The sequence below is a fragment of the Salmo salar genome, chromosome ssa03, assembly GCF_905237065.1.
Source record: "Salmo salar chromosome ssa03, Ssal_v3.1, whole genome shotgun sequence".
Taxonomy (NCBI): domain Eukaryota; kingdom Metazoa; phylum Chordata; class Actinopteri; order Salmoniformes; family Salmonidae; genus Salmo; species Salmo salar.
In genome coordinates, this window is record NC_059444.1 from 32,832,440 (window position 1) to 32,857,003 (window position 24,564).

Here is a 24,564-nt window from a genome sequence, read left to right on the forward strand (position 1 = left end):
ACAAATTAATACATACCATACAAAATGTAAAATATCATACTAAATGGATATCTCGGAGTTATGTACAGAATAAAGCGAAATGCTCTATTGTATTATTCAGTAATAGATCTAGATGAGGTTTAGGGTTGAGTGGTGAGGGATTTGTCCCCAAAAATTATTATTTTAGTGTTTGAGATATTTAACACCAGCCTATTGCTAGCTACCCATTCTAAAACTGACTGGAACTCTATGTTAAGGGTGTCAGTTATTTATTTTACTATCGTAGCTGACATGAATAAGGTTGAGTCGTCAGCGTACATAGACACACAGGCTTTATTCAAGGTCAGTGGAAGGTCATTATAAAAAACTATAAACAATAATGGCCCAAGCTGGCTGCCCTGCAGTACACCACACTCAAAAAAATGTGAATTAGAGAGGTTTCCATGAAAGAAAACCCATTGTGTTCTATTAGATAGGTAACCCTCAATCCATGATAAGGCAGAGGATGTAAATCTATAACACCAATGTACTGAAATCTAACAAAAAAGCTGCAGGCTGATTGGTCGGCTGTTGAACCATTAAAGGGTGCTATTCTTGGGCAGCGGTATAACCTTTGCCTCCCTCCAGGCCTGAAGGCACACAGCGTCTTCTAGGCTTAAATTGAAGACGTGGCAAACAGGAGTCGCAATGTATTCTGCAACCAAGCAATTTACTTATTTAAAGATAGAAAAAAAATCCTGCTTCCACACCAACTTTGCGGAACTCAAAGCTACAGTGCTTATCTTTCATTATTTGGTCCGTTATGCATGAATATGAAGGCTCAGCTTTTGTTGTTTGCTAATCTTGTCAACAAAAAAATTTATTAAAGGGGTTGGCAATATCAAAGGGTTTTGTTACAAACAAGCCATATTTTTTTTGCCTAGAATTTCATTTAAAGTACTTCAGAGCTTTTTACTATCATTCTTTATATAATTTATCTTTATTCCATGGTATAGTTTCTTCTTATTTTTGTTAAGTTTAGCGACGTGATTTCTCAGTTTAATGTATGTTTGCCAATCTGCTGTGTTTCAGACTTATTTGCTATTCCCTTTGCCTCATCCCTCTCAGCCATGCAGTTTTTCAATTCATCATCTATCCATGGGGATTTTTCAGCTATAGCAGTCAGTTTCTTGATTTATTGTCATGTATTCTTTCTCCAGACTCGCACACCACCCCACAACACACCTCCCCACTGCAGAATGGGTGTTTTACAGACAAACCAGTAGATGGCTCTTTCTCTTCCCTTGGAGTGAATTCTAACTAAGGATACCTAATGTCTCATAGGCCTATACCATTGTTCTGGCTGAAATACATTTGAATGAGAAATAGATGACATTTTTCAACTGTTTGAGAAATAATTTGATGGAAGCATCCTTTCTCATGTGATGTACTACTCCAGTTGTTGTAGCCTATACAGTATGTGAAGCAAATGTTTTTTTAAATATATTTTTATTTTATTTTACCTTTATTTAACCTTTATTTAGCCAATGTGGGTTGGGAGTATCCAATGGTATGTTTTTGATTTATTGTAATGGAATATCTCTCTGTTAAGCTGGTTAGTGTGTTTTGCTACCTCGTATCTATAAATATTCGAGTGTTCTGTATGTTTTTTTTTTACTTTAACACTGCTCACATCATTTCCTTAGAGAATCATGAGTTATTTTGTCCTTTCAGGGATAAGCATTAGAGGAAAGGGCCCTCCTCAGAGAATAGTCTGAACTCAATATATGAAAGCAGAAATTGTCTGTATGTCACATTTGGTTGTATGTTATATAGGTCAAAATAGGGTTGATTGTTTGGTATGGCTGACAAGATTTCCCTTATGGTATTGTGTCAAATGAAAGGATGAAAAATGTTGAAGAAACACAAAGATGATAACAACATTGTTTTTTAGGTAAACTGTAAGAGAGGAGACACCAGAACAACTGACAGCGGAGTGCATAACGTGTGTGTGTGGCCTATTGCGGAGGTGGTGCAAGGGAATATAGAAATATAGTATCCTACATAAAATGTATTAGAGTCATTTTTTTCCCCTTATCATCCCAATGATATGGTTGCGTAACTGTCAGGTAGGCTAGGTTATAAAAATTATGAGCACGTTGCTTTATTCTTCCTCCACATAAGCATCCAATCAAAGTACATCCTCCCCCATCTCAAGTAGACTACAATTACGTGATGGGTGACGTTACAAAATGCGGAGGAGGGCGCTGGGCAGGGACCACTTGGACCAAAGAGGACTCGACGTGATTTAATTTCAACGCAGAAACAACGGATTCAGTAGGCAGTGGACCCGGGCGTCTTGCCGAAGCCAAGCCCATTGTCTGCTTTTGACAGAGCAGTCAAGGAAAACCGTTCGATTAAATCACTAAAAGGGAGCGGATAGCCACGAAAAGGAGTATCTAGTGGTAGGTAGGCATTGCGGTTTGTGATTTACAGAAAAGGGCAGGACACGGCCAAAGCGCTTAGTACATAGCTTATAACGGAAAATGAACCACATCAAGTTTTAATAATATGAGTAAGAACCGCGTTGTGTTGCAATTGGCGACCAATTGATGCGTCTGTGCCGTCTCGTTTTCAGACCACTAGTTCCCGCGGACTCCTTTTGATCACATAATTTTGAAGTCGTTACATCGGGTCTATTCATTTATTTTCCTATTGTAAAGAGTTATTTGTTCAAACCAAGATGAATTTCCAATCGGGGTCGGTGTCCGGTATCTCGCAGCAGTCCCAACCCGCCATGTCCACACCAGGCACGGTCCCAGCGCCCGTTCCGGTACCAGTACCCCAGTCCATCCCGTCCCAGTTCGGATCAGGATCATCCGGAGGCTCAGGGCAGGGTCAGTTCGGTTCGGGAACAGTATCGGGCCAGGCTTCCCAGGCCGGCCAACAAGGCAACCAGCAGTTTGTTTTGTCCAACTCGGCAGCCATCCGGGCTGAGATCCATCGGTTCGAATCGGTCCACCCGAACATTTACTCAATCTACGACCTGATCGAACGCATTGATGACCTGGCCCTCCAGAACCAGATCCGAGAACATGTGATCTCTATTGAAGGTGAGCAGCAGGGAAAGCATATATTGTGGTACACAGCAATTGTCACAAGTACTCGCAGTCAGCCCTAGTATTGTCGGTCATCTCCATGATGGGCAATAGCAACATTGTCGCCATGGAGGTAGCCTACAACTCTTTGTTTGGTGACAACAGTCTCACGTTCTGATACAGGCAGATACATTATTATATCTGGATTTGATATGCAAGATTTTTCTGTTGTCATTAGTGGTGAATATAAAAATGTTGCTCCTGAACCAGAACGGTGTTGAACCACCATTTCCTTTGCATTTATTTTTTATTGCTTCTCAGCACAACACAGAATATGGCTTAGTTGTGACATATAGTAGGCCTACACAGAGACATAGATGCCACAATTGACACAATAACAAGTCACTAAACAACACGTACAGAATGAGAATAACAACAAAAACATATGTGCATGGATACTTGCTGTACATTGCAATCTGAGTTCAATAGCCTACAGATTTGCGTAATGACGCCTCACTGCCAGCAGCACACACTAATTCTCTCAAATACAGGGCAGTATCCTGTATAACAGTAAGGGCACCTATTTCTTAGCATGCCACTCAAACCATTAACCTCCATATCACCTGTGAAATAGGGGGTTTTGATTCTGTCCAACACTATAAACTGTGCTGAGACTTAAAGAGATGTAGGGATTATGACAACTCACTTACACAAAGATCTAATGCACGTTTCCACCACCACCCTATCCATTTTCTAAATGGTTGAATTAGTCTCAATTGGCTTAAATCTTCATTTGGATTTAGAAACTAATTCGCACACTCATGTTTAAGGATTTAAGATAAAGGGCTGGTCTTAGCGGCGGCAAAGGCTTATCATAACAACAAGTGTTTATCAACGTATTTTGTTTCTTGCATAGGAGACTGAAAGAAAAAGTAGCCACATAGATCAAACCAAGAGAGAGAGAGAGAGAGAGAGAGAGAGAGAGAGAGAGAGAGAGAGAGAGAGAGAGAGAGAGAGAGAGAGAGAGAGAGAGAGAGAGAGAGAGAGAGAGAGAGAGAGAGAGAGAGAGAGAGAGAGAGAGAGAGAGAGAGAGAGAGAGAGAGAGAGAGAGAGTATGTGTGTGTGGTAATAGTACCTGTAACATGAATCATTATGCATTGAAAGGACCTACATAGGTCAAGGTTTAAAGTCATTGTAAAATATATGAGGAACTGTGAACAAACCTATGATTCGGACCAGGCCCAAATCCCTGACACTCTGAGGAAGAACAGGCGGCATTATAGAGGCCGGCATGCGGGATACCCGATGAGACTACAGTATCAGTCAAAAGTTTGGACACACCTACTCATTCCAGGGTTTGTTTTTCTTTATTTTTACTATTTTCTACATTGTCTAATAGTAGTGAAGACATGAAATAACACATATGGAATCATGTACTATCCAAAAAAGTGTTAAACAAATCCAAATATATTATATATTTTAGATTCTTCAAAGTCGCCACCCTTTGCCTTGATGACAGTTTTGCACACTCTTGGCATTCTTTCAACGAGCTTCACCTGGAATGCTTTTCCAACAGTCTTGAAGGAGTTCCCACATATGCTGAGCACTTGTTGGCTGCTTTTCCTTCACTCTGCGGTCCAACTCATCCCAAACCATCTCAATTGGCCTGAGGTCGGGTGATTGTGGAAGGCAGGTCATCTGATGCAGTACTCCATCACTCTCCTTCTTGGTAAAATAGCCCTAACATAGCCTAGAGGTGTGTTGGGTCATTGTCCTGTTGAAAAACAAATGATAGTCCCACTAAGCGCAAACCAGATGGGATGGCATATCGCTGCAGAATGCTGTGGTAGCCATGCTGGTTAAGTGTGCCTTGATTTCTAAATTAATTACAGACAGTGTCACCAGCAAATCAGCCCCACACCATCACACCTCCTCCATGCTTCACGGTGGGAACCACACATGCGGTGATCATCCGTTCACCTACTCTGTGTCTCAGAAAGACACGGTGGTTGGAACCAAAAATCTCACATTTGGACACATCAGACCAAAGGACAAATTTCCACTGGTCTAATGTCCATTGCTCGTGTTTCTTGGCCCAAGCAAGTCTCTTCTTATTATTGGTGTCCTTTAGTAGTGGTTTCTTTGCAGCAATTCGACCATGAAGGCCTGATTCATGCAGTCTCCTCTGAACAGTTGATGTTGAGATGTGTCCGTTACTTGAATTCTGGGAAGCATTTTTTTTGGGCTGCAATTTCTGAGACTGGTAACTCTAATGAACTTATCCTCTGCAGCAGAGGTAACTCTGGGTCTTCCTTTCCTGTGGCGGTCCTCATGAGAGCCAGTTTCATCATATGACTTGATGGTTTTTGTGACTGCTCTTGAAGAAACTTTGACTGACCTTCATGTCTTAATGTAATGATATACTGTCGTTTCTCTTTGCTTATTTGAGCTGTTCTTTCCATAATATGGCACTTGGTATTTTATCAAATAGGGCTATCTTCTATATAACACCCCTACCATGTCACAGCAGAACTGATTGGCTCAAACGCATTAAGAAGGAAAGAAATTCCACACATTAACTTTTAACAAGTCACACCTGTTAATTGAAATGCATTCCAGGTGACTACCTCATGAAGCTGGTTGAGAGAATGCCAAGAGTGTGCAAAGCTGTCATCAGGGCAAAGGGTGGCTACTTTGATGAATCTCAAATATAAAATATATTTAGATTTGTTTAACACTTTTTTTGGTTACTACATGATTCCATTTGTGTTATTTCATAGTTTTGATGTCTTCACTATTATTCTACAATGTAAAAAATGAAGAAAAACCCTTGAATGAGTAAGAGTGTCAACTTTTTACTGGTACTGTACATATCCCAACTAGAAGCTATGGATTACAGTCAACATGCTCACTGAGCTAATGGCTCGAGCTGCTGCTTTCAAGGAGTGGGACACTAATGCGGACGGATCCTGCTAAGCGAGCCATTCCAGATGAGCTAAATTACTTCTATGCTATATTCAAGGCAAGCAACACTGAACCATGTATGAGAGCACCAGCTGTTCCGGATGACTATGTCATCACACTTTCTATGTAGGTAAGACCTTTAAACAGGTTGACATTCACAAGGCCGCAGGGCCAGATGGATTACCATGATGTGTCCTCGGAGCATTTGCTGGCAAGTGTCTTCACTGACATTTTCGACCTCTCCCAGACCGCCTAAAATACCTACATGTTTCAAGCTGATGACCATAGTCCTTGTGCCCAAGAATGCCAAATTAACCTGTTAAATGACTATTGCCCTGTAGCACTCACATTTGTAGCCATGAAATGTTTTGAAAGACTGGTCATGGCTCACCTCAACACAATCATCCCAGACATCCTGGACCCACTTCAATTCACATACAGCACCAACAGATCCACAGATGACGCAATCTCTATTGCACTCCCAATTGCCCTTTACCACCTGGATAAAATGAACACCTATGTGAGAATGCTGTTCATTGACTACAGCTCAGAGTTCAACTCCACAGTGCCCTCCAATATCATCACTAAATTAAGGACCCAAGGATTAAACACCCACCTCTGTAACTGGATTCTGGGCTTCCTGACAGGCCGCCCCCAGGTGGTGAGGTTAGGCAACAACACATTCACCATGCTGACCTTCAACACGAGGGCCTCCTCCGAGGTGTGTGCTTAGTCCCCTCCTGTACTCTCTGTTCACCATGACTGCATGACTGCGGACAACTCCAACACCATCATTTAAGTTTGCTGACGACACAATGTTGGTAGGCCTGATCACCGATGACGATGAGACGCCTTACAGCGTGGAGGTCAGAGACCTGGCAGTTTGGTGCCAGTACAACAACCTCTGCCTCAACGTCAGCAAGACAAAGGAGCTAATCGTGGACTACAGGAAACTGACTGCTGAGCACGCCCCCATTCACATCGATGGGGCTGTTGTGGAGTGGGCCGAGAGCTTCAAGTTCCTCTGTGTCCACATCGCTAAGGACCTCTCATGGTCCAAATACACCAACATAGTCGTGAATAGGGGACGACAACCACTCTGCCCCCTCAGGAGGCTGAAAAGATTTGGCATGGGCCCTCAGATCCTCAAGTTCTACAGCTGCACCATTGAGAGCATCTTGACTGGCTGAATCACCCCTTGGTATGGCAACTGCTTGGCATCCGACCGCAATACGCTATAGAGAGTACTGTGTACAGCCCAGTACATCACTGGGACAAAGCTCCCTGCCATCCAGGACCTCTATGCCAGGCGGTGTCAGAAGGCCCTAAAAATTGTCAGACTCCACACACCCAAGTCATAGACTGTTCTATCGTACGGCAAGCGCTAAGGCTCCTGAACAGCTTCTACCCTCAAGCCATTACATTTACATTTAAGTCATTTAGCAGACGCTCTTATCCAGAGCGACTTACAAATTGGTGCATTCACCTTATAATATCCAGTGGAACAACCACTTTACAATAGTGCATCTAAATCTTTTAAGGGGGGGTTAGAAGGATTACTTTATCCTATCCCAGCTATTCCTTAAAGAGGTGGGGTTTCAGGTGTCTCCGGAAGGTGGTGATTGACTCCGCTGTCCTGGTGTCGCAGCAGCCATAAGACTGCTGAAGAGTAAATCAAATGGCTATTTGCATTGACCCCCTTTTTTTGCACTGACTCTCTTGCACTGGCTCTATGTACACTCACTAGTCTCTACTGACATATTCAACACACACACACACACACACACACACACACACACACACACACACACACACACACACACACACACACACACACACACACACACACACACACACACACACACACATACACACACTACAAACGCTCACACATGCATATTGACACCACACAGACACTCTTTCACACACCCTGCTGCTACTATTTTTATCTATCCTGATTGGCTAGTCACTTTTACCCCTAACGACATCAAATCAAATTAAATTTTTCACATGTGCCAAATACAACAGATAAAATCAAATCAAAGTTTATTTGTCACATGCGCCGAATACAACAGGTACAGTGAAACCTTACAGTGAAACCTTACAGTGAAATGCTTACTTACAGGCTCTAACCAATAGTGCAAAAAAGGTATTAGGTGAACAATAGGTAAGTAAAGACATAAAACAACAGTAAAAAGACGAGCTATAAAAGTAGCGAGGCTACATACAGACACCGGTTAGTCAGGCTGATTGAGGTAGTATGTACATGTAGATATGGTTAAAGTGACTATTCATATATGATGAGCAGCAGCAGTGTAAAAACAGGGGTTGGGGGGGGAGGGGGGGGGGGCACACAATGCAAATAGTCCGGGTAGCCATTTGATTACCTGTTCAGGAGTCTTATGGCTTGGGGATAAAAACTGTTGAGAAGCCTTTTTGTCCTAGACTTGGCACTCCGGTACCGCTTGCCTTGCGGTAGTAGAGAGAACAGTCTATGACTGGGGTGGCTGGGGTCTTTGACAATTTTTAGGGCCTTCGTCTGACACCGCCTGGTGTAGAGGTGCTGGATGGCAGGCAGCTTAGCCCCAGTGATGTACTGGGCCGTACGCACTAGAGGTCGACCGATTATGATTTTTCAACGCCGATACCGATTATTGGAGGACCAAATAAAGCCGATACCGATTCATCGGCCTTTAAATATATATATATATATATATATATATATATATATATATATATATGTGTGTGTATATGTTTTATTTGTAATAATGACAATTACAACAATACTGAGTGAACACTTTTATTTTAACTTAATATATCAATCAAATCAATTTAGCCTCAAATAAATAATGAAACATGTTCAATTTGGTTTTAATAGTGCAAAAACAAAGTGTTGGAGAAGAAAGTAAAAGTGCAATTTGTGCCATGTAAAAAAGCTAACATTTAAGTTCCTTGCTCAGAAAATGAGAACATATGAAAGCTGGTGGTTCCTTTTAACATGAGTCTTCAATATTCCCAGGTAAGAAGTTTTAGGTTGAGATTATTGTAGGAATTATAGGACTATTTCTCTCTATACCATTTGTATTTCATATACCTTTGACTATTGGATGTTCTTATAGGCACTTTAGTATTGCCAGTGTAACAGTATAGCTTCCATCCCTCTCCTCGCCCCTACCTGGGCTCGAACTAGGAACACATCGACAACAGCCACCCTCGAAGAATCATTACCCATCGCTCCACAAAAGCCGCGGCCCTTGCAGAGCAAGGGGAACAAATACTCCAAGTCTCAGAGCGAGTGACGTTTGAAACGCTATTAGCGCGCACCCCGCTAACTAGCTAGCCATTTCACATTGGTTACACCAGCCTAATCTTGGGAGTTGATAGGCTTGAAGTCATAAACAGCGCAATGCTTGAAGCATTGCGAAGAGCTGCTGGCAAACGCACGAAAGTGCTGTTTGAATGAATGCTTACGAGCCTGCTGCTGCCTCCCACCGCTCAGTCAGACTGCTCTATCAAATCATAGACTTAATTATAACATAATAACACACAGAAATACGAGCCTTAGATCATTAATATGGTCAAATCCGGAAACTGTCTTTTCAAAAATAAAAAGTTTATTCTTTCAGTGAAATACGGAACCGTTTTGTATTTTATCTAACGGGTGGCATCCATGAGTCTAAATATTCCTGTTACATTACACAACCTTCAATGTTATGTCATAATTATGTAAAATTCTGGCAAATTAGTTATGAGCTAGGCGGCCCAAACTGTTGCATATACCCGACTTTGCGTGCAATGAACGCAAGAGAAGTGACACAATTTCCCTAGTTTAATATTGCCTGCTAACATGAATTTCTTTTAACTAAATACGCAGGTTTAAAAATATATACTTCTGTCTATTGATTTTAAGAAAGGCATTGATGTTTATGGTTAGGTACATTCGTGCAACGATTGTGCTTTTTTCGCAAATGCGCTTTTGTTAAATCATCCCCCGTTTGGCGAAGTTGGCTGTCTTTGTTAGCAAGAAATAGTCTTCACAGTTCACAACGAGCCAGGCGGCCCAAACTGCTGCATATACCCTGACTCTGTTGCACAGAACGCAAGAGAAGTGACACAATTTCCCTAGTTAAAATAAATTCTTGTTAGCAGGCAATATTAACTAAATATGCAGGTTTAAAAATATATACTTGTGTATTGATTTTAAGAAAGGCGTTGATGTTTATGGTTAGGTACACATTGGTGCAACAACAGTGCTTTTTTCGCGAATGCGCTTGTTAAATCACCCGTTTGGCAAAGTAGGCTATGATTGAATGATAAATTAACAGGCACCGCATCGATTATATGCAACGCAGGACAAACTAGATAAACTAGTAATATCATCAACCATGTGTAGTTAACTAGTGATTATGTTAAGATTGATTGATTGTTTTTTATAAGATACGTTTAATGCTAGCTAGCACCTTACCTTGGCTCCTTGCTGCACTCGCATAACAGGTAGTCAGCCTGCCACGCAGTCTCCTCGTGGAGTGCAATGTAATCGGCCATGATCGGTGTCCAAAAATGCCGATTACCGATTGTTATGAAAACCTGAAATCGGCCCCAATTAATCGGCCATTCCGATTAATCGGTCGACCTCTAGTACGCACTACCCTCTGTAGTGCCTTGCAGTCAGAGGCCAAGCAATTGCTGTACCAGGCAGTGGTGCAACCAGTCAGGATGCTCTCGATGTTGCAGCTGTAGGACGTTTTGAGGATCTCAGGACCCATGCCAAATCTTTTTAGTTTCCTGAGGGGGAATAGGCTTTGTCGTGCCCTCTTCACGACTGTCTTGGTGTGTTTGGACCATGTTAGTTTGTTGGTGATGTGGACACCAAGGAACCTGAAGCTCTCAACCTGCTCCACTACAGCCCCGTCAATGAGAATGGGGGCGTGGCCGGTCCTCCTTTTCCTGTAGTCCAAACAATCATCTCCTTAGACTTGGTTACGTTGAGGGATAGGTTGTTATTCTGGCACCACCCGGTCAGGTCTCTGACCTGCTCCCTATAGGCTGTCTCGTCGTTGTCGGTGATCAGGCCTACCACTGTTGTGTCGTCTGCAAACTTAATGATGGTGTTGGAATCGTGCCTGACCATACAGTCGTGGGTGAACAGGGAGTACAGGAGGGAACTGAGCACGCACCCCTGTGGAGCGCCAGTGTTGAGGATCAGCGTGGCAGATGTGTTGCTACTTACCCTCACCACCTCGGGGTGGCCCGTCAGGAAGTCCAGGATCCAGTTGCAGAGGGAGGTGAGGTGGTTAGTCCCAGGATCCTTAGCTTAGTGATGAGCTTTGAGGGTACTATGGTGTTGAAAGGTGTCGACCTTACAGTGACATGCTTACTTACAAGCCCTTAACCATCATTGCAGTTTTAAGAAAATACCCTCCAAAAAGTAAGAGGTACATATTACCTCAACTACCTCGTACCCCCAGCACATTGACTCGGTACCAGTACTCGTTGTATATAGCCTCATTGTTATTTTGTGTTACTATTTCCTTTTTTTGTGTGTGGAAATGTTCTTACTTTTTAATTCTGCATTGTTGGAAAAGGGCTTGTAAGTAAACATTTCACGGTAAAGTCTACACCTGTTGTATTTGGAGCATGTGGCAAATACAATTTGATTTGATGTGGAACTCTTGTGTTGTGTGACCATGAGAAAGCCACAGGTTCACTTTCACCGAGAAAGAATTTTCCCATGTCTCAGACAGTGCTGCGTATCAATACATTGGAGCAACGCTATTATTCACAGGTATAAACTTATCAACAAAGCAGTAACAGAACAGGTAGAATTGATTTGGTTGTTTGACAGAAATCAATATCTGTACCATTATGCTAGACTTGCTAGAGTGACACTTACTGTTGTATGGTTTTGATTACTATTGAGTAGAGCTGCAGTTATATTAGATTTGATCTTTGGATTAGACTGGGTACGCTGTGTATTGTCACTAACCATAACCTTGTTTCCATCGGATTCAACCTCCAAGTTACATGGACAAACACTTCCTTATTTCCTCTTTAAATGTCAATGACCTCATTTTTCTTGAGAAACTGAGAAATTTCTTCACAGTGGCGGTTCAGTAGCAACTGTACTCAGGCGTGAGCCGCTAGTGTATGAGACGTGTTCCCTCGGCGTGGGTGTAACCTGTGTGAAATGGCAAGCTAGTTAGCAGTGCGCGCTAGTAGCATTTCAATCGGTGACGTCACTCGCTCAGACCTGGAAGTAGTTGTTTCCTTTGCTCTGCAAGGGCCGCAGCTTTTGTGGAGCGTTGGGTAACGATGCTTCGTGACTGACTGACTTGTCGACGTGTTCAGAGGGCCCCTAGTTCGAGGGGCAAGGAGAGGGATGGAAATAACACTGTTACATTGATGCTGTTGACCCAGATTGCTAAAGTTTGGCCTGCCCAGCTGCTGGGGTTGCTGTGGAGAAGGTCAAAGGGGGGTGAGTGTAACCAATGTGAAATGGCTAGCTAGTTAGCGGTGTGCGCTAGTAGCGTTTCAATCGGTGACGTCACTCGCGCTTAGACCTTGAAGTAGTTGTTTCCCTTACTTTTGTGGCACGATAGGTAACTATGCTTTGTGGGAGGCAGTTGTTGATGTTTTTAGAGGGTCCCTGGTTCGAGCCCAGGTTGGGGCAAAGAGAGGGACCGAAGCAACACTGTTACATTGGTATATGATGAGATGTAATGACCGGTGCCTCGTAACATCATAACATTCACCTTGGTTGACACAGCAGTGTTGTTTCAGTGAATGGGGTTGGTCCTCTAGTACTTGTCATGGATGTGTCAAGATAAAACCTGTGACTTGTGAAGTCACAGCTTGGGAAGTGCCTCCTTTTAGGCTTTGAGGAATAGCACCGACTTGGTTTGATGCAAATTGTTACATAATTTTCTCAATGAAGGCAAGGCTTTATGCAATGGCTGGATAGGGTAACACTAGATCCTTTTATGTCGCCCTCTTAAAAAATGCAGCATATTTGTTTTAATGAGATTGAGCAGTTTTCTGGTTCACTGCCTAATCGTAGTGTGTGTGACACAAATTAGTATCTATTATTTTCCTTCTAAAACCTGATAGTTTTGAGCATCTTCAATTATACCAAAAAGTTATTTGATTTGAGCTGAAAGCCAGTTAATAGTGTGTTTGTGTACCTTATGACAACGTCGAATGCCCCAAGAACAATGCACGTCTATGATTACTTTTGTCAGCAAGCTCCGCATTTTTTAAGCTGCATTCATCTTTGACATACCATGTGTTTTAGCATTCTAAATGTACCCTGCAGTGCTCTAATGTCCCCATTGCAGAAAGCTTTAACAGGAGACATTAGTGTAGTCTACAGAATTCACCTGTACTGTAGAACTGCACATTCCCCTTCAATCTTGCATCATTGCTGAGTCTCTGTTGCTAAGAAACCGCTGGCTCTGATGCCTTCATTTGAAAGTACTGGAGAGAAAAAAAATTCTACCACCCTCAGAAAAATGCAGCCTCCTTTTTAACATATCTTCTTTGTGAATTGAGGTTTTCACCTAGTGGAAAACACCTTTTTAAATGATTGTTTGAGACCGATCGTACGGAGTAGTAATAGTACTAGGTGATGTTTCTCTTGTCACCACTCCCTTCGCAGTAGTGGTTGATATTCCATGCACTAGTTGGTCTCAGTGAGCAAATTTACTGCAATCACAAGAACCCGAGACAAAGGTGCAGCAAGAGATCGCTTTGACTTTTTTTTGTGATCAAAGTTTTATTGGTTTAGCAAATGCAGTATAACCAAGGCTTTTCACCATCATACAAACAATATAGTGCACAAGACATGGTTTAAAATGACCCTTAGCTAATATGAATGTTTAATCTTGTTTGTTTGCAGATCAGTCTGATATAACAGACAAACCATTATTGCAACATTTTCTGGTACTGAGGAAGATGATAAGCTATGAATGTGAGTTTTTGAGAAGCGTGTAATGCATGTATAAAAGCGTGTTAAGGGGAAGAACACAATGTGCGTTCTACTAGAAGCCTCTGTCAAAGATTCCATAGATTTAAGTGGAACACTTAACATTACCCTATCCAACCTGCTCCAACCTGCGTATGTTTGTGTGTCTTTCCGAGGGGTTAGGATCAAAGCAGAAGATGAATTTGGGTCAGTTTGTGATTGTCATGTATAATAACCAATATGGCCAATGGCTCATTGTCCCTGGCAGTAATACAGAAGGGCCAGAGAGATAATCATGTGCAGTAGACTGTTACCTAAATCGAAAAAAAGAAGCTGAATCTGATCAGTCGGTCATTAAAATATCCTCTGTTTGACTTCTGGGCCTTGTTTCTTATCCAATTAGAAGAAGAGATGACTTATTCATTGTTTTTAATGCATCTTTAATGAACTGATTGTTATGCGTACTATGCTAATATACAGCTGATAATAATCAGGCAAGATATGATATTACATCCCCTCTGTATAATTGATTCGTTTTAAAGAGAGGGGGACACCGACCAGAGTTAAGACTTCATCTCAGGTGTGAATGAGATTTTTCTAGGTCAAAGGCTGGGAAGAGAGGCTTGTTATTTTTGAAACTGTAGTATCATTCACACCTCGTAACCTCAATGGAATTACCGGTAGGAGGGATTTTAATCAGGGTATGCTTGCTTTAGAAAGGAAAAAGCACTTTTGTGTTAGCTGCGAAAAGTGTGAAAGTAACATCCAGATTGTTGAGATACAGAAGCAGCTCCTCACAGATTGTTATCTCTAATGTGATTTCAGTGTTATTTTTAGACAGTCATTCCAACGAGGGCCGGGGTAGTGTTCCATTAATAAGACTGCTTGCCTTGGGAATATTGCTAGATTCTTCGTGTTTCCCTGGTTTCATTTGGCGACGGCTGTTCTAATTGCTACCCTCATTTGTGTTTCAACTTACCTTCTACATTCATACTAAACTGGAAAGTTCTCTTGAGGTTGCCCTGCTTTCTTATAGTAAAGAATCTCAGGTTTTCAATTGTCTTGTATTTGAGGTATGTCCAACGATGTGGTTGTAGAGTAAAACCAAAACAACCATGAAACAGCAGTTTATTACAATAGCATACAGTGCATTTGAAAAGTATTCAGACCCCTTGACTTTTTCCTCATTTTGTTAGGTTACAGCCTTATTCTAAAATATTCTACGCACAATACCCCATAATGACAAAGCAAAAACAAGTTTATACATTTTTGCAAATGTATAAAAAATTTAAAACAGATACCTTATTTACACAGGTATTCAGACCCTTCGATATGAGACTCGAAATTGAGCTCAGGTGCATCTTTTTTTCCATTGATCATCCTCGAGCTGTTTCTACAACTTAATTGGAGTCCACCTGTGGCAAATTCAATTGATTGGACATGATTTGGAAAGCCACACACCGGTCTATATAAGGTCCCACAGTTGACTGTTCATGTCAGAGAAAAAATCAAGCCATGAGGTCAAAGATAATGTCCATATTGCTTTGAGACAGGATTGTGTCGAGGCACAGATCTGGGGAAGGGTAACAAAACATTTCTGTAGCATTGAAGGTCCCCAAGAACACAGTGGCCTCCATCATTCTTAAATGGAAGAAGTTTGGAACCACCAAGACTCCTCCTAGAGCTGGCTGCCTGGCCAAACTGAGCAATCGGGGGAGAAGAGCCTTGGTCAGGGAGGTGACCAAGAACCTGATGGTCACTCTGACAGAGCTCCAGAGTTCATCTGTGGAGATGAGAGAAACTTCCAGAATAACAATTATCTCTGCAGCACTTAACCAATCAGGACTTTATGGTAGAGTGCCATAAAGTCCTCAGTAAAAGACACATGACAACCCACAAGGAGTTTGCCAAAAGGCACCTAAAGACTCTCAGACCATGAGAAACAAGATTCTCTGGTCTGATGAAACCAAGATTGAACTCTTTGGTCCAAATGCCAAGCGTCACGTCTGGAGGAAACCTGGCACCATCCCTACGGTGAAGCATGGTGTTGGGAACATAATGCTTTGGGGATGTTTTTCAGGTGCAGGGACTGGGAGACCAGTCAGGATCGAGGGAAAGAAGAACGGAACAAAGTAGAGAGAACCTTGATGAAAACCTGCTCCAGAAAGCTCAGGACCTCCGACTGGGGCGAAGGTTCACCTTTCAACAGGACAACAACCCTAAGCACACAGCCAAGACAACGCAGGAGTGGCTTCGGGACTAGTCTTTGAATGTCCTTGAGTGGCCCAACCAGAGCCCAGACACAAACCCGATCGAACATCTCTGGAGAGACCTGAAAATAGCTGCGCAGCGAAGCTCCCCATCCAACCTGACAGAGTTTGAGAGGATCTGCAGAGAAGAATGGGAGAAACTCCCCAAATACAAGTCATTATGTGGTATTGTGTGTAGATTGATGGATCTTCAATCTACGCCATCCATTTTAGAATAAGGCTGTAATGTAAATAAAATGTGGGAAAAGTGAAGAGGTCTGAATACTTTGCGAATGCACTGTATGTTCATTGTTTTTATTACTATTCATTAACCTTAATTTGTGTTTGTAACTGGCATTGGCTCTAAGAGAATCATCCACACACTAACCCTGGCATCCAATGTTAAAGAAAGGGCAGTGGCCTTACCTCCTGAACCCACAACGGCGCAAGTAGGGATGCAGAATGGGGCTCTCAAGCATGGGCTAACAAGCCTGCACTCACTTCAATACTGAGTCGAGCACAATGGTACATTGTGTACAGTAATGCCAATCGAGAGGACACAGAGATACAGAGGAGACACACATAGAGAGGGAGCGATAGGGAGAAGACACAGAGTAGCCCAGCCTGCTGCCAGAGTGTGGCACATGACATAAGTTGTCCTCTGGCACAAGCAGCCTGCCCATACACTATGCATCTCTCCAAGTCAATTACCAGACTGACCGTAGCGCCTCTGCAGGCCTGTAAGAACCTAGTGACAACATTGCGTCTCTCCCGCTTTTTGCAATGGAACAAGTTATTGATTTCTCCTCATAACCATTATGTTGAAATGAGACTGAAATGACTGTAATTGCAGTCCTATTCAGTGATGTCAATCATTTAAGTGGCAATTACTGTTTGCATTGTCAATGCTCTCAGGGTGATGCTGACACCGCCTATCAGGCTGATAATTAAACAAACATTAAAGGCAGTAAGGCCTACTCCTCTAGATTTTATTTCTCCTGGGGTAGTATGGACAAAGTGGTTTCTGTATGCCAATCGATGCACCTGTTTCTCTTCTTAACTTATTTTGTTAAGTCACCCCCCCCCCCCCCCCACACACACACACACACACACACTGTTGAGCGGAGATTGAAGTTACCGAGTGTTTGGTGCACAGGAGCTCAGCTAGGCGGTAGTTTGCCTAGATACTGATGGGATATAACATCCAAAGGTATTGATCACTATAGAACATCCTGCTACTATAGTGTATAAAGCCCAATATATTTCAGGTTTTCATCACAGAACCAGTCATTTACTAGAGAGCAGAGTGAAAGTCAGTCAACCCCACCACCTGTATTTCTTATGAAGTGTTTTAATGTGGAATGTTGTGTTTATGGGGAAGCTGGGAGACTGTTTACTGGCTGTAGATCTGTACCTAAGTAAAGCCGGGTGTATAAACACATGTGCCTGAGACGCTAGTATGCCCTGGAATGAACCCGCAGCTTGTTGAATTTGTCATGTATTCAACCACTGAGAGAAGCATAAACTGTAACAAATTTATAACGGTCACTTTTAGATTGTCTGTCAGACACATTGTACTTCAAGCAATCTTCACCTTTGTTTCTCTGACAGTTTGAACTATTTATCTTGACACCCACGGTTTTGAATTTCAAATGTTCTGTCATTGGGCAAATTGTGTTTCGTTTAAGGAAGAAAGGAATACAAAATGCACAATGCTCCTCGGTTGTTACTATAGCTGGGTTTCCCAAACTGCTTGGAACCCCAAGGTTGCAGGTTTAGATTTTTGCCCTAGCACTACACAGCTGATTTCAAATAATCAACTAATCATCAAGCTTTCATGGTCTGAATCAGCTGTGTAGTGTTGGGACTTGGGGTCCTGAGGACTGAGTTTGGGAAACGCTGTACTACATACTGGAAGCTGGTAGCGTTATGCTCTAAAGCAGGGGTATTCAACTCTTACCTTACGAGGTCTGGAGCCGGCTGGTTTTCTGTTCTACCTGATAATTAATTGCACCCACCTGCTGTCCCAGGTCTAAATCAGTCCCTGGTAATAGGGGAACAATGAAAAAAATGCAGTGGAACTGGCTTCGAGGTCCAGAGGTGAGTTTGAGGGCTCAAAAGCATGGCTGCAAAGCTTACTTTTTCATCAAAGCGATGTACTGTAGGGCAGCACGATATGCGATTACAATTTTTCTTCACGAAATATTGCGATTTGACTTGCGATATACAGTAGATCAAAACACTTGGGTGAACTATTGGAATCATTAAAATAGAATGATTTACATTAACCCTTTACACTTGTGGGAGTTGGCCTATATGAATAGGGATAAATTGAAATGTTTCTTACAGAAGAAATAGTAAAAGCATGGTAGCAATTGAAAGGGAACAGTTTGGAGATTATGGGAAATATTTTTGACCAAAGTTGAGGGCACATCAGTTCACCCGACACAAGACTGAATCCAAACATTACATTGTTGGTGTTATGTGCATTTTTTTACATTTACAGTACTTTTCGCTGCATTTGTTGATCGCGAAAATCTGAAAATACTATTTTATACAGTCGGTAACATGATGAGAATATTCCTGGAAGATATGGGGTAGGTGCAACATAAGACAAAAGAAAATGACAAGGGTTTGAGTGAGAGGACTAACTGCTGTCTCGAAGTGGCCATACTCCTCTCCAAAGTGGACACAGTTCCTAAGTCATTTAAATCACTTTTATGACTAAAAAGAGTCTTGAAATATAAGGTGCTCTTTTTGAGCTCTCTCAGCTGTGCCATTGAGGAACTAGAGTGAGCAGACTTGTAGTTGTTTGGAACACAACCCTGCATCCCCACCTTCACACAATTACTGTTGTTGTTTACACAACCCAAAAACGGTCCATTATAAATTGCAATCTGGGTCAGGTGGGCATCATTTGAAAGCCTGTTCTACTGCCAACATAGCTAAGTTATAAAATACGATATTACAGTGTTCGGCTTTAACAATGAAATTCAGGGAAACAGATAATTTTGGTGCGCATAGAAAGGAGTGATGAGTGCATAGAGGTGCGTGAGCAGGAGAGAATTTTCTTCATAAGAGACAAACAGGCTCATTCTGTTCAGAACAACCAAGGGTATGGCGCCATGTCATCTTGTAACTGTACATCAAACAGTGATCATAAACGTTGACAATGTACATGACATGGTTTTAATATGGAGGTGTGAAGTGCACATTTGGACTCACAGGTGTTTGGCTTGCTTCTATGACATCAAAGCAGTATTTACTATAATCCTCAATGTCTCATCTTTCAAAATACATAGTCCTCTTCATTTACAGGATTTCCAAACTCAGACAACAAAAAATGTGCTGATGTTGCCCAATTAGCGGGAGGGATGGAAGCAACTTCTTGTCTCGCGAGGTGCTCAAATTCAGAACGGCTGCCAGTCAAAGTCCATACATCGCTGTGAAGTGCAGAACCAGACAAGCAGGCTCGTTCTGTTCAGAACAACCCAGGGTATGACGGCATGCCATCTTGTAACTGTACATCAAACATATTCAGGGTATATCTGATTACAACATGTTTTAACTAATCAGTTACCTTACCAGCTAAGATATTGTAATCAGGTTACAGATATATATATTTTAAATTACATCATTACTTTTTGGACTACTTTAAAATACAGAAGTGATGTTTGTGAAAAAAACATACATTATGACACCTTTCTGTTTTCTCAATGACATTCAATTCAGCACTGAAAAAAGGTGCACGTTTTAAGTTTGCTCCACCTGAGCGAGCCTGACCACAAGTAAGATACCACTATTATGACGCATCAAATGTTTGATGGATCCTTTTTGTCTTCTAATGCCTCTTAAGGTAAAAAATAATCCAAAAGTAATTGAAAGTACTCAGATTATGTTACTGAGTTTGGGTAATCCAAAAGTTACTAGTTACTTGTCCAAAATTGTGATCAGTAACTGTAACAGATTACATTTAGAAAGTAAGCTACCTAACCCTGAACATATGTTGATACTGTATATGACATGAGTTTTATCATATGGAGAAGTAATACTGCAAAAGATTTGTCAAAGCAATTCACTTTTTGTCCTGAATACAAAGTGCTATGTTTGGGGCAAATCCAACACATCGCATTACTGAGTACCACTCTCCATATTTTCAAGCATAGTGGTGGCTGCATCATGTTATGGGTATGCTTGTAATCGTTAAGGACTGGGGAGTTTTTCTGGATAAAAAAAAATAAACGGAATTGAGCTAAGCACAGGCAAAATCCTAGAGGAAAACCTGCTTTCCACCAGACACTGGGAGATGAATTCACCTTTCAGCAGGACAATAACCTAAAACACAAGGCCAAATCTACACTGGAGTTGCTTACCAAGAAGACAGTGAATGTTCCTGAGTGGCCTAGTTACATTTTTGACTTAAATCTGCTTGAAAATCTATGGCAAGACTTGAAAATGGTTGTCTAGCAATGATCACCAACCAATTAGATAGTTTGAAGAATTTTGAAAATATTAATGGGCAAACATTCTACAGGTCTGCAAAGTTCTTAGAGACTTGTGAAGGCTCCGTGCAGGATTTCACCACAGACTAAACCAGAAAGACTCACAGCTGTAATCGCTGCCAAAGGTGACTAACATGTATCGACTCAAGGGTGTAAATGAGATATTTCTGTATTTCATTTTCAATAAATGTCCTAAAAACATGTTTTCACTTTGTCATTTAGGGGGTATTGTGAGTAGATGGGTGAAGGAAAAAAAATATACATTTCATCCATTTTGAATTTGGGCTGTAACACAGCAAAATGTGGAAAAAGTCAAGGGGTATGATTACTTTCTGAAGGTACTGTAGATCTCTTATGATATAGATATCGCACATGTCAATATTGCGATTTTCAATGTGAACTTGATTAATTGTGCAGCCTTAATGTACAGTGTCAAACGTCCCCTTGCTTTCATTGATGTGATGTAAAAAATGTTGGATTGAACTCCTGCAAGGTCTATGAAACCATCATGTCAATCACCCTTGCGGGGATTGCTCATTGTACGGTGTTCTCTATTGTTGCTTTTTACCTTCACTTTAGATACCTGCAACAGATTATCGACCAACCCAGCGGCTCGGTGTTGATTTTCTGGAGGGAAAAATACGAAAATTAAGTTTCCTTCCTGAATCTTGAAGAGAAGTGTCAAAGATCCTCTTAATGGGTTTTTACAGTCGGCCTCCTGTAACGTTTAATGATTTAATCTAGGAGTACAGAAAGAGACTTTCCCCATAAGCATTGACAGATGCATGGGTGTCAGTTGACATGGCGCTTGCACACGCCTCGCCCTCAGTCTCAAAAGCCCCTTTGTCCCGTGGTTACTCCATACGATTCCACTCATTCACGGCGTCAAAAAGCTCATTACATCCATCCTCATTCAGATGAGTTCCAACATCTGACCTCTGACCTCGACACTCATCAGCGACGTGCCCAACGACAGGCCAATCACGGGGTATGAATGCGTCTGAGGTTGTGGTAGGTCTGCCTGTGTGCAGTGTCTCTATGACGCTATGCCTCCTCCACAGCAGAATGTTCTCCATTGTTCTGTTGAACAAAGGTTCTCTCTCCCATTGATGGACAGTTTTTTTTGTTGTTTTTTTTTCTCTGGTTTCGACTGCGGAGAGTTGGGGTGAGGAGAGTTTTTTTTTAAAGTTTTTTTAAGGGAAATTGTAATATGATCTACTCTGTCTATGCCTAATCTCCAGGAAAACTTTAAAATCCTTTCTGAGTCTGTTTCCATATACTCAATTTCTTCGGGAATGTATGACCACACCAGGAATAGAAGCAGAATGAGTGTGGAGAGGAGCTCAGATGTGGTATTACATTAAAAGCTAGTTTGATATTTACAATTACTGCTGGTTAGGCATTATGATTAGAAATGTACCTCTGTAGAAGGCTTGTCCTTTCGGCACTATCTGTGTGCACCGCATGAACAAATTAGTGTATCGTCACTTGATACCTGTAATTACCTTGTCGCCAATGCTACCTTTTTTTTTCGGGAGGATGAGGCGGTAGTCAAATGAATTTGTCCTGGTTTCTCAATCTGGCTGTGTTCTATCCATCCAGATCACATCATGAAAGTTCTCTGTCTCTCCTGCCAGAGATCGGGGCTGGACCTGCAAGCAGATGGCCACTGACAGGAAGGGAAGAGAAGGGAAGGGGCTTTGGAAAACATTGACACACACACACACACACACACACACACACACACACACACACACACACACAAGTGTCTCTGGAAGAGAAGGGGTTTTGATTTGGAAGGCAGTGACTGAGGGGGGAGGGAGCAACAGATGGAAAGGCGCATATGCCTCCAATTCCCCCAGAGTGCCAGCAGTCCCGTGGTTCACTGTGGGGAGATCCAGGCCTGCAGGTCGGGGACGGACGTGTAGCGGAGAGCTGTGGTGATAGGCTGAACCACAGGCACAGGGCTTTACTTTACTCAGCCTCTGAAGAGGGAGGACCTTCACACCGTAACATTTTTTTTCTCTTTCCCTCAAGGTCCACCATGTTTTCCTCCTTGATTAGAAAATGCTGGATAAGGAAAGCCAAGACAGAAGCAGCATATGCAGGGCCATAATGTAGAGTAGTATCATGACAGCATGGACTAACCTGGTGCTGGTTATTGAATTGGAGTCAGGAGTCTAACTTCCCCTACTTGAAAGCTAATTGGGAATGGGCAGTCTATTTAAGGGTTTCATGCTGTGGAACTGGAAATTAAATCAAAAGTCTTAAATAGCAATTATAGCACTAGGCCATGTCACAGTTCTTATGCGTCAATCACCTCTCAAGGACATTTTGTTGATCGTTTTGAGTGTTGCCATGCTACCAAAAGGGCGACGAATAGCTAGCCGGTGGAGTTGTTTTGATGAGTTGATGTTGAAGGATGGGAATGGATTTCGTTGAAGGGTAATGTTCTTGGAGGGTCTTATTGCTCCCTTCACTGCCAGCATTACTAACACCTCAGTGCAGTTGAGTGTGCCGCCCGGATTTCCGAAAAGGTCTGCTCTCATTTGAAAGTCTCAGTGGAAATTTCAGAGGTCACATTGCCATGAAATGATGTATCTGTTTTCCACCAGAAAGTACAGAGCCAAGAAGACGCCCACATTCCCTAACACTATATGGGCAAAATCACTTGGGATATTTGGTCTTTGGGTGTAGTTTCTAGGTAAGATCCAGTCCAATATTTGAAATAGAATTAGATAATAATATATTACACAAACACAACACAAGGACCCTTATTCTTCTGATGGAATTAGATATAAGTGTAGGTTGTGGTTTTTCTGAGGTGAGGACTTTAATAATATAAGACAACACAACAAGCATATCTGTTTTCTTGTCAGTTTAAATGTATTGTATAACAGCACACCAAAGTATATCTGTTTTCTTTTTTTGTGTGTAGGTGTTTGGGGTTGTTTTATTGAGGCAAGTCCGTTGTCAGTAGAGCTTGTTTAACATTTGTCAGAGCTGTATTATCGCCTCAGTCCTACATTCCTGGTGTAGATGTCATCATGTTAAAGGCCTAGCAGCCAGCCCTGTGGCCTTGTGCGCACTGCCTTCAAAGGACTTCCGTTGGAAATGTGCCAAATAGAGCAACTAACTACAAACACAAACTGTTTCTTTTCAAGTTTCCTATTTAGAGCTATTTTGACAAACTTGAGGTACATTTCAGTGACCGTAGTAACATTGCAGGCTGAAACATAAAAGGTGTGGCTTCTGTAAACTTAGCTTATTAACTGGTAATTTTCATAGATATTTAGATTTGAAAATGTAAACATTTTTTTTTTTAAATGCTGTATGAGAGTCTTGAACCCAAAATGCTTTTCACGTGGTCCTTCTCTCCAACATGTATATTTTTGGATTCCGTTCATGGATTGTTTATTGCTACTGTAATCTCGCTTAACCCAGAACTATAGTCTTGCGTAATTGGTCAGCTGCTTGATTATGTTCTGGGTCTATACATGTTAAGAGAAGACATGAAGAGATGCTAGAACAAGGGGCGGAACTGGAACTAGGACCTCCATCCTCTTCCTTTGCAAGTTACGGGCCGAATGTCCCATCCCCTTCCGAAATGCAAAATCGTGATTTGTCCAAATAACCAGTGTCGGAAAACCCAAACACTGTAACTCCGCTGCTAGTTATCCCATGCATGCCATTCCTTCCCGACAGTTTCTACAGTACCAGTTATGTTTACGTAGATCTGTCCATGAGATTATCACTACTGTAGACGCTAAGCCTTTGTAATACAGATACCAGTCTAAAGGACCAAAGAGAATCACACCAGAGAGGAAGTGTAA

General features: G+C 41.9%; 1 protein-coding gene across 1 annotated transcript in view; it reads left to right on the forward strand.

Annotated features, from left to right (window-relative positions):
* The first annotated feature begins 2,220 nt into the window (after window positions 1-2,220).
* The window catches only part of LOC106599824 (arf-GAP with GTPase, ANK repeat and PH domain-containing protein 3), a 219,631-nt gene continuing 197,287 nt past the window's right edge, over window positions 2,221-24,564 (forward strand). Inside the window, exon 1 of the mRNA XM_014191164.2 lies at window positions 2,221-3,071. Coding sequence (XP_014046639.1) covers window positions 2,702-3,071 — 370 coding nt within the window. The 5' untranslated portion in view covers window positions 2,221-2,701. The remainder of the gene's footprint in view (window positions 3,072-24,564) is intronic.